Consider the following 10615-nt stretch of genomic DNA (forward strand, 5'->3'; position numbering starts at 1 on the left):
TGGAGAGCAGAGCCGTAACGTTTGGAGAGTAAAGCTGTAGCAGTTGGAGAGCAAAACCGTAACGTTTGGAGAGCAGAGCCGTAACGTTTGGAGAGCAGAGCCGTAACGTTTGGAGAGCAGAGCCGTAACGTTTGGAGAGCAGAGCCATAATGTTTGGAGAGCAGAGCCGTAATGTTTGGAGGGCAGAGCCGTAACGTTTGGAGAGTAAAGCTGTAGCAGTTGGAGAGCAAAACCGTAACGTTTGGAGAGCAGAGCCGTAACGTTTGGAGAGCAGAGCCGTAACGTTTGGAGAGCAGAGCCATAATGTTTGGAGAGCAGAGCCGTAACGTTTGGAGGGCAGAGCCATAACGTTTGTAGAGCAGAGCCGTAACGTTTGGAGAGCAGAGCCATAATGTTTGGAGAGCAGAGCCGAAACGTTTGGAGAGCAGAGCCGTAACGTTTGGAGAGTAAAGCTGTAGCAGTTGGAGAGCAAAACCGTAACGTTTGGAGAGCAGAGCCGTAACGTTTGGAGAGCAGAGCCGTAACGTTTGGAGAGCAGAGCCATAATGTTTGGAGAGTAAAGCTGTAGCAGTTGGAGAGCAAAACCGTAACGTTTGGAGAGCAGAGCCGTAACGTTTGGAGAGCAGAGCCGTAACGTTTGGAGAGTAAAGCTGTAGCAGTTGGAGAGCAAAACCGTAACGTTTGGAGAGCAGAGCCGTAACGTTTGGAGAGCAGAGCCGTAACGTTTGGAGAGCAGAGCCGTAACGTTTGGAGAGCAGAGCCATGAAATGTATAAAACCCATAAAACACTTATCTACTGAGGCTCAATGTAACTTATGCGCCCTTTTAAGGTGGAAGGATAAATGTTTTAAGGTGGAATGGAAACTGTGAACATAAAACTAAAAGGGTCCATACTCTGGTGGCTGTAGAAGTGAGGAATTAGTGGCTCAGACGAGTAACTTAGTTCTTCAGGAAACTCAAATATTCACGCTGTGAATCAACAGATTGAAGTTAAAATTCGCTTCCACTTACCATGATTAGCTAAAATAGAGTTTATGGGCTGTTCTAATAAAAAGTAACATGCTGAAAACTTGAAGTTGAATAGTTAAAATGTTTCCTGCAGATTAAGATTATTTGCTGCTTCAGAAAAAATAATGCCTAGTTTTGCAGTAAAACTGATGACAGAGGATGAGTCGCTGTATTTATACAATATTTTTACAGTGACAACAGCCACACACTGTAAACCGCATTTAAAGTATCACAGTGGTTTAAACAGTAAATAACTCAAATACATTTTTACAGTGTGGGTTGACAGTTGAACAGTATTAACGGTGTGTTTGGAGTGACTGTGGGCTCAAATGTTTTACGGCTTATATTTCGTTCACAGAGTCAACTTGAGCAGGACAAGAGGTGGAGATATAAGACACTAAAAAAAAAGAGTAAGTTGAAACACGATGGATTAGGACAGAGATGAAAATACAGTCTCAAGATAGATTATGCTTTAAGGTGTTGATGGGATGGACACTAGTCACATCATGCTGTTATCAAATTATGTGCTAATGCTTTTAGTGGGATATCGGCTGCTGAAAGGAGAGAAAGCGTTACGCTACCATGGCTGCAAAGGAGCTGGAGATAATTTACCATCAAATCGCCCAGCACGTGTCACCAGAGAAGAAAACCTGATTGCTGGACCATGGTTGGAAGGACAGGAACCCCTGGCTGTAAAATGGGATGCAGCGCATGCAGAGATGCAAAAATAATTGGTTACTGTCTGAAAAGGGGCCTGGAATACACGGATCTGATGAGTGGATCAATGGAGAAGTGGGCAGTGGCTGTAAAAGACATTGTCAAAGAAACTTTACAAACACAGAGATGGTCCATCGCATCAGATCGCAACCAGAAGGAAATGCTGCCCAAAAAAAGTGACAGAGATGAATGCAAGTTTAATCCAGGAGACCCCAACCTCATTCAGGACTGCACAAAAGAAAGACTGGCGTTTAAAGAGACGACGCCACTCAAGAAGCTGCCAGAACTGAGTGGAACTGTAGTGGGAAACGTGCGCCGCTCAGACCACTCCTGTGCCGAAACTGTGAACCACAGCAAATGAAATGGAGAGAAAAGTGGTGTCAAAAGAAAGAAAAGAACTCTTTAGCGTATCAGTTGTTGAGAGCGCAGTGTCTGGTCTAGCGTACGTGATCGTTTTCATCAGATGCGATGTAACTGGAGACGGTGGTGTTGATAACATCTTCCCAGACCTGGTGGAGCTGAAAGACGGCACTGATGCCAGGTCCTTGTATAATGCATTGAGGAGAAGTTTACAGGAAGCTGGTTTTGATGATTTTTTGCATAGAAACCTTGTTTGTTTTGCAGCTGATGGAGCTTCAGTTTTGACAGGCTACAAAAAATGGAGTCATCGCTAAACTAAAACATGACTTTCCCAATTTAAAATCCACAGCTGCCCGGAAAACTACACTGATGTTCTCATAGACTCCCAGCTATTCCTACTACTAACACTACTGCTATTAATATTAGTAGTATAATAACTCTGTAGGTAGTCTGACCAGAGGAGGACGGGTCCCCCCTGGTGAGCCTGGTTCCTCCCAAGGTTTCTTCCTCAGCTCTGAGGGAGGTTCTCCTGGCCACTGTTGCCCCCTGGCTTGCTCACCTGGGGGTTTTACATTCCTGTTAAAACTCTGTCTTTACTGGAATTCTGTGAAGCTGCTTTGTGACATCATCAGTTGTAAAAAGCGCTACAAATAAATCTGACTTGATTACCGACATACAAGTGGCAGAAATGAGCCTCTTCGCAGGGTGGCGGCTACACTCTATTTGACAGGGGGAGGAACTCGGCCATCCGAGCTTTATTAAAGGGGATTATTAGCTTTATTAAAGGGGATTATTAGCTTTATTAAAGGAGATTATTAGGATTATTAAAGGAGATTATTAGCTTTATTAAAGGAGATTAATAGCTTTATTAAAGGAGATTATTAGGATTATTAAAGGAGATTATTAGGATTATTAAAGGAGATTAATAGCTTTATTAAAGGAGATTAATAGCTTTATTAAAGGAGATTATTAGCTTTATTAAAGGGGATTATTAGCTTTATTAATTATAGTATTTTAGGTTTGGTTTTAAAGTCATTGTTTTGAAAAAGGAGGTTGAATGTGTCGTGATTGTGTCTGGTGTCAGGCAAGGCTGGAATTTGCTTGTCCGCTTATTTTCAGTTCCATTTTAAAGAGTAAGTCCACCCATTTTTCCAAAATTCCAAAATTCTATGTCTTTATCCTTCAGTAGCGATCAGGATGATTCCGTGACTGTGCTGATATACTGATATAGACTAAGGCTCAGTTCTGACTTCTTCTGCTCTCACGGGTCACATTTAGGTGTCTGTTTACTTCATGCTCACAGATTATTAAGTAAATGTTATTCCCGTTAACTGGAAATGAGCTTGAAACAGAATGAAAGACAAGCTGCCATTTTATGGCCATTATGCTATGAATATATGACTGAAACAGAAAAGCAGTAACACAGTGTTAGTGATGTGTAGATGATACACCACCCAGCCTTAGTTGTAGACAAAATTCAGTTCATTTTAGATCAAATTATTTTAAATGTGTACAAAACAAATACGTTTTAGGATTTACTAAAAACTGATCACGAGGCCTAAATAACTGAAATCAGCGATAGGGAGCGCACCACCTCCACCTGCTGCCCGTGGCCCTGGAGAGAGGAGAGGGTCAGTACAGACTCCACGCACCAGCCGGACACTCGCTGACCTCTTCATAGCGCACAGTCCTATCAAGGAGTTTAACACTTCCTTTTATTATTTCTCACTAAATACATAGAAATAGTGCAGTAACATTTACAGAAAAAGAGCTTTGAACACTTCATTTAGAAAATCAACACGTCATTTGTTTAATTACTGGCATTTTCAGACTTCTGCATGCAACTTTATATAGAATGAAGCTTAAATGCCTACGTGCACGAGCTTCCCAGTACATAGTATGCTTTTATTTGCATGTTGTATTTTTGTATATTGCACATCTCAAATGTAAGGTTTCCCTTTCAATCCATCAAGCTTAGAATCTCACTTTAACAGACGGCTGCTGTTCATTCAGGCAGCAGTCCAGACTTTAGAGCCACAGATCTTATTGGCTCACTGGCTCAGGTGTTGCACTTTGGTTTTGAATGACACTAAATATTTTGATGCTCTGTACACTGCAAAAAATGATGTCCCGTCAAGTAAAATATCTTAAATATAGTCTGTTACGGGACGGCAGGGAGGTGACCCGAGTGCAGAGAGGACACTCGTGAGAAAGGGTCTTAGATGAGTTTATTGGGGTGATGGAGGGTGAGTTTGGCGATTGTGCGCATTGGGCTTGAAATAAAGATGATCAGAAAAGTAAAAGCACTGCTCTGTGAGGCGGAGGTCAGCTTTACGTTTCACCTGTTTGCCTTTTGTGGAACAAACACTTGGTAAGGCTCAGAGCCGTTTCTGCTTCAAGCCTTCTTTTTGGCTTTTAAATAGTTTTAAGCCAATTTCTCTTTTTTCTTTTTCCACCTGGGCTAATCAGCCCAAGGGCTTCTGGGAATTGGAGTTCCCTGAACTTGTGGTGCCTCGCCACTGTCGCCCTCTGCTGGCGGCCGGCAGCGCAGGCTGGACCCTTACAGTAGTCAATAAATCAATACTCAAAAATGTGTCTCCTGTTGAGGTTATTTACCTTATTTTCAGACATTTTTAATGTGCTTGAAACCAGCAAAATGATCTGCAAGTATAGTGAGAATTTTAATAATTTTAATAATTTTAATAGTTTTTATTAATGACCAAAGACAAGGAAATAATGTCTAGAAATAGGGTAAATAATCTAATCGGTTTCTACAGAAACATCCATTTTTTTGTCTCTAGCCTTAACAGATAAATTAGACTTGAAAAATACATTAGGGTTACAATTTATATTGATTTTAAAATAAAACAATTTTATTTTAAAGGTTATTTTAACAATTCCACCTTCTTGAGCCTCAATTTATCAGTATTGGTTTTTAAATCAATCATATAGAATTCCAATCACCCCAGAAGAGCTCGTCCCCATAGTCATGTGTGAAGGCTGAGGCCGTATTTTGAGGTGATTTTGAGTCGTGTCTCTGGTGTTACTGCGTCTCTTATTCTGAAATAAAAGTCACGCCGATGACGTCACTCGACCTCCTATGACCTGTTGTCTGAGGATCTATGGAGAAAAGCTCATGGTGAGTCCACTGCGTCTCTCAGTTCTCAGAGATCTTCTCATTCAGCTCATGATCTCATATGAAGCTTCTAGCTGACGTCACTGGTGTGACCGACTTTATTCTGAGGTCACTGTGAAAAAATAGAAACACAAATGGATAAAATTCCATATTTTAGTGGACGTTCCCTGATGGACAGCGTGTGGTTTGATGTTCTGTAAAATGCATTGATCATTAAAAACGTCTCTGTTGTTTCCTTTAATATGAGGAACACCGATGACGGTCAGGAACACCAGAGACTCCTATGGAGAGATCAACGTTATTCAGAGCTGTGACGTTGTGTGAGCGGTGGCTGGTTTCACAGGTCTTGGAGGAAGCTTGTGCTAGCCCCACCCCCCTAGCGTTGGTGGCATCATGTGATCGAGTCCTAATAGTGGGTGGAATTGGAAACGACTAAAATCGGGTAAAAAAAATTGTATTGTTACTAAGCTAAACCTTGCAAATGTTTTGTTCTGCTCTTTGTCTTTTTCAGGCATCCACATGCGGGACTTAGAGGGTCGTAGGTATTATGACTTCCTCAGTGCATACAGTGCTGTTAATCAAGGCCACTGCCACCCCAAAATAGTCACTGCCCTGAACGCCCAGGCCTTCAAACTGACCATCACCTCCAGAGCCTTCTACAACGACGTGCTGGGGGCCTACGAGGAGAACATCACCAAGCTGTTCGGATATGACAAAGTCCTGCCCATGAACACGGGTGGGTGGAATCTACTCTGGTGAGAAATGTGCCTCTTTCAAATTGAAATTTCAGACTGAAGCACACAGTGTCTCTCCTCCTCACTAAAAGGGGTGAACAGCGCCGCCGCTGGACTCTGGAGCAGTGGAGACGTGTTCTGTGGAGTGAATCAGCTTCTCTGTCTTCAGTCTGATGGACGAGTCTGGGATTGGTGAGTGCCAGGAGAGCGTTGCCTGCCTGACTGCACTGCCAGCTGTAAAGTTTGGTGGAGGAGGGATGATGATATGGGGCTGTTTTTCAGGGGTTGAGTTTGGTGTGGAAGAACTCGACTGGTCCTCACAAAACCCTGACCTCAACCCCATCCAACACCTTTGGCATGAACTAGAATGGAAATTGTGAGCCAGGCCCTCTCGTGCTTCATCAGTGTCTCATCTCACAAGTTGGCTTGGTGAGCCGAAAGGCCAGTGCACAGTTCTATGTCCATCTTCTCCTGCTGTACGACATACTGTCATCTATAAATATGGACGAAAATGGGCGTACAGTGTGAAGGGCATTCCCAAATATCAGGCAAAGATCATCTTCGCAGGTGGGTCCTTTTTCCCCACCACGGCAGAGTTAAAGATCTTCTACATCAGTAAATCTTTACTTGTGGATGTACATATGAAGGGTGCCCATTGCACATTTCTAATGCATGAAATGGAATCGTTTATTCATGAAAGTAGTTTACTGTTTTCAGAGGAACTTGTTGTCACTGTTTATCGTGTTAAAACTAAAGAATATAATCCATTTTTCCTGCAATATAAAACCAAAATCTGTAAAATACTAAGAAATGTTAAATGTGTCTAAATTATGAATGGAGCTGTAGATGATTCTGAAATGAAATATGATGCAACATCAAGAATGAAGAATGTCATATTTCAAAACTGGTGATCAGATCTTGAGGCTGATAACTTGACATTTCTTGTAAATTGATAGTTACTAGAATATAATATTGCCCTGCCATTTCATTTTTATTTTCTTTTCTAAAATATGTGTCTAGTTTATAATACTCTTTATTTAGGTTATTATTGTATATAACATGGCAATAGTTGTAAAATGTCCATCCATCCATCCATCCATCCATCCATCCATCCATCCATCCATCCATCCATCATCTTCCGCTTCTCCGGGGTTCGGGTCGCGGGGGCAGCATCCTAAGCAATGTTGTAAAGTTGTAAAGTTGTAAAATGTATATGTGTATAATAGATATATAATGGACAGTATATAATAGTGGTATTGTCACAGTGAGTTAAGCTAAACAGCTCATTGTCTCTGTAACGTGTTGTCGTGCTCTGGAAGTCTCTCTGATTGGTTTAGTTCATCACTGTCTCCTCTCTTTATGTGTAGAGGGTAATTTCTGGGGCCGGACAATTTGTTTACTGAGGTCTCAATAAAATAACCATCAAGGACCATTACCCCTTACCACTAATGACTTCAGCTTTGGGGCACCTTTCGGGCTAATGAATGCACCAGCTGTCTTCCAGGATTTTATTAAGAAGGTCCTGCAAGAGACCCTGAACCTCTATGTGCTTGTCTACATTGATGACATCCTCATATACAGCCACTTAATGGACAAGCATGTTGTCCATGTCCACTGGATTCTCCAGCTCCTGCTTTACTTCACAAGCTAAGGAAGTCAATCGTTCTACCCTGTTGACTGTCCTAACTAAGAAAGGCATGAGATGCTTTAAGTGGACCTTAAAAGCCTAGAAAGTTTTTAAAAAGCTTAAGCATCACTTGACCTCTGCATCGGTTCTGCAGCTCCCTGAATCTGCAGATACCAGTGTATGGGTGGTCTTATCCCAGTGTTCCAAGGACCACCGCAATCTCCATCCTTGTGGTTTCTTTTTTTTCACCTCACCTTCACTGAATGTAACTGCAATGTCAGGGAGAGTTACTAGCAGTAAAACTGGCTCAGGAGGAATGGCAGCACTGGCTGGAGGGAGCAAAATACCCTTTCCTGGTCTTTACAAATCACAAGAACTTGGCCTATATCCAACAGGCCAAGTATCTTAATCCATGCCAGGCCTCGTTGGCACTGTTCCTCAGCCATTTTCACTTTGTGAAACAATGCTCAGCCTGATTTCCTCTCCAGATAGTGGGAAGCACCTCCTGTTAACCAACCTCCAGAGCCTATCATTTTAGAAGCCCAAATTGTAGCTGCAGTGAACTGACTACAGCAGCTTCTGACGCCAGACATACCTCATCTGTTTGACTACATTTGTAGTGAAATACTGCTTTATTGCAGGGGATTTTGTTTTGCTTTGATTAATCTTGTACTTAATTATGTTTATTTTATTAAAGAAATCATTAAACATTCCATTTTGTTACTACCAGAACACTAATAACACTTCCCAGACTTTGCCAGAAGCTTCCGTAGTGTTGGTCTTGGAAGTGACACACACATAAAATGATAATATTTGAATTAAAACACAAAAAGGTTGCAGAATGTATGTGTTTCAGTGGTGACGATTCTTAATGTTCTACACTGATTTTCAGACTTTGGGAAACATTGGGATCTAAGTGCTCAACCTGTGGCCATGAGGGACGGGGTGCAGCCTCACTTCCTGCTCTGAAATAAAGGGATGTGGGAACTTCATAAAATACAAGTCTTGTGTTACTGCGCTGTGTTTGTGGAGTGAATCTGAGGCGAATGTTTCTTATGGGTGATGTTTGTGTGTTTGTGTCTGCACTACAGGTTCTGTTCATTGCTGATGAGGTGCAGACGGGTTTGGGTCGCACGGGCCGCAGGCTGGCTGTGGACCACGAGGCTGTGCGGCCGGACCTGGTGGTTCTGGGAAAAGCTCTGTCTGGAGGAATCTATCCTGTGAGTGGTGAACACACACACACATCCCGCACACACACACACACACACACACACACACGCACACACACACTGTCATTTCTGTGCGCTTGGTGCAATTCTTTGTTTTCATGTCAGCTGTGTTACTTGTTTGTGTGTCTGTAGGGTAACAATACTGTAACTCTGCCTTTTGTGAATCAATGATGTGGCTCTGCCCTTTGTTGGTCAGTGGTGTAACTCTGCCTTTTACGGGTCAGTGGTATAACTCTGCCTTTTACGGGTCAGTGGTGTAACTCTGTCTTTTACGGGTCAGTGTTGTAACTCTGTCTTTTACGGGTCATTGGTGTAACTCTGTCTTTTACGGGTCATTGGTGTAACTGTCTTTTACGGGTCAGTGGTGTAACTCTGTCTTTTACGGGTCATTGGTGTAACTGTCTTTTACGGGTCAGTGGTGTAACTCTGTCTTTTACGGGTCAGTGGTGTAACTGTTTTTTTTTTTATTTATTTAAAAATGGGTCAGTGGTGTAACTCTGTTCTTTACGGGTCATCGGTGTAACTCCACTCTGTGTCAGCGGTGTAACTCTGCCCATTGCAGGTGATTGATGTGACTCTGCTCTTTGCGAGTCAACGATGTATCTCTGCCCTGTGTTTGTCAGTGGTGTAACTCTGCACTTTGTGGGTCAGCAGTGTAATTCTGCCCTGTGTATGATTCAGCAATGTGACTGCCAATTGTTTTTCAGGTGTCTGCAGTGCTCTGTGATGATGATGTGATGCTGACAATTAAACCAGGAGAGCATGGCTCCACCTATGGAGGAAACCCTCTTGCCTGTAGAGTTGCCATTGCGGCCCTAGAGGTTTGTCCTTCCAACCTTCCGTTGATGCCGAGATGTTTATGCTGTTTCTGTTTATTTACACATCTGTCCACTCTTTGGTAACGGTGTGTGTGGGTCTGATATGCTCTGATTAGGTTCTGGAGGAGGAGAACCTGGCAGAGAATGCTGAGAAAATGGGGAATATTCTGAGAGCAGGGCTGAACAAACTGCCCAAAGAAATTGTGACGATGGTGAGGGGGAAAGGTCTGCTGAATGCCATCGTCATCAAGGAGACTAAAGGTACCACTCTGCTTAAAGTCTCAGCTGAAACGGTGCCACGGCACAACTTTTGGTATAACTAGCTTTTGAAAATAATAAACTCCTTATAGCAATGATACATTTTTAGTGGAAATGAGTGGAACAAGTTTTCTCCAAGTAAATTTGGGCCTTTTTTCTTTTTAAGAGGCTGTTTTGTTGTATTATCGAAGTTTTGACCGTAGAGATGGGAAAGATGTTCGTCACTTTGTTGAACCAGCGCACTGTTTACGTTCTCCAGTGCTTTAACTCTCGCTCTCGTTTATCTTTCAGACTACGACGCCTGGCGAGTCTGTTTGCGTCTTCGTGACAACGGACTACTGGCCAAACCCACTCATGGTGACATCATCAGACTGGCCCCGCCCCTCGTCATGAACGAAGATGAGATCAGCGAGTGCATTGACATCATCCAGCGAACCATCCTGTCATTTTAAACTGTTATAAAATCCTACTGACCATCACCCGGAAACAAACACACCCTGGTCATTTATTTCCCTCCAGCTGCGAGGACTCAATACAGTGCTGACCATACGAGTTAACATGCAGACAACAATTCTATATGCTAGAAGCTTTATCTTCTTCTTCTTCTTTCGGCTGCTCCCTTTAGGGGTCGCCACAGCGGATCATCTGCCTCCAATGCTAGAAGCTTAATTCTAGTATTTTACATCCTGTTCCACAGTTTTGGACTAGTGGGGCGATGATGAGTGAAT

General features: G+C 42.7%; 1 protein-coding gene across 1 annotated transcript; it reads left to right on the forward strand.

Annotated features, from left to right (window-relative positions):
- Positions 1-8623: 8623 nt before the first annotated feature.
- On the forward strand, positions 8624-10378 carry LOC108417122 (ornithine aminotransferase, mitochondrial-like). The gene is made up of 4 exons (XM_037544386.1): positions 8624-8802; positions 9519-9632; positions 9746-9890; positions 10179-10378. Exons 1-4 carry the CDS (start codon positions 8629-8631, stop codon positions 10337-10339), a joined length of 594 nt encoding a protein of 197 aa, XP_037400283.1. The 5' UTR covers positions 8624-8628; the 3' UTR covers positions 10340-10378.
- Positions 10379-10615: the final 237 nt, after the last annotated feature.

This window comes from Pygocentrus nattereri, chromosome 13 (genome assembly GCF_015220715.1).
Source record: "Pygocentrus nattereri isolate fPygNat1 chromosome 13, fPygNat1.pri, whole genome shotgun sequence".
NCBI classification, from domain to species: Eukaryota; Metazoa; Chordata; class Actinopteri; order Characiformes; family Serrasalmidae; genus Pygocentrus; species Pygocentrus nattereri.

What these genes read in the sequence shown, in the direction of transcription:
- LOC108417122 (XM_037544386.1), top strand. Translation starts at nt 8,629, where the DNA reads ATGTTTCTTATGGGTGATGTTTGTGTGTTTGTGTCTGCACTACAGGTT. An exon ending in TTGCCATTGCGGCCCTAGAG is followed by an intron (nt 9,633 to 9,745) that starts GTTTGTCCTTCC and finishes TGCTCTGATTAG; the next exon opens with GTTCTGGAGGAGGAGAACCT. An exon ending in CGTCATCAAGGAGACTAAAG is followed by an intron (nt 9,891 to 10,178) that starts GTACCACTCTGC and finishes TTTATCTTTCAG; the next exon opens with ACTACGACGCCTGGCGAGTC.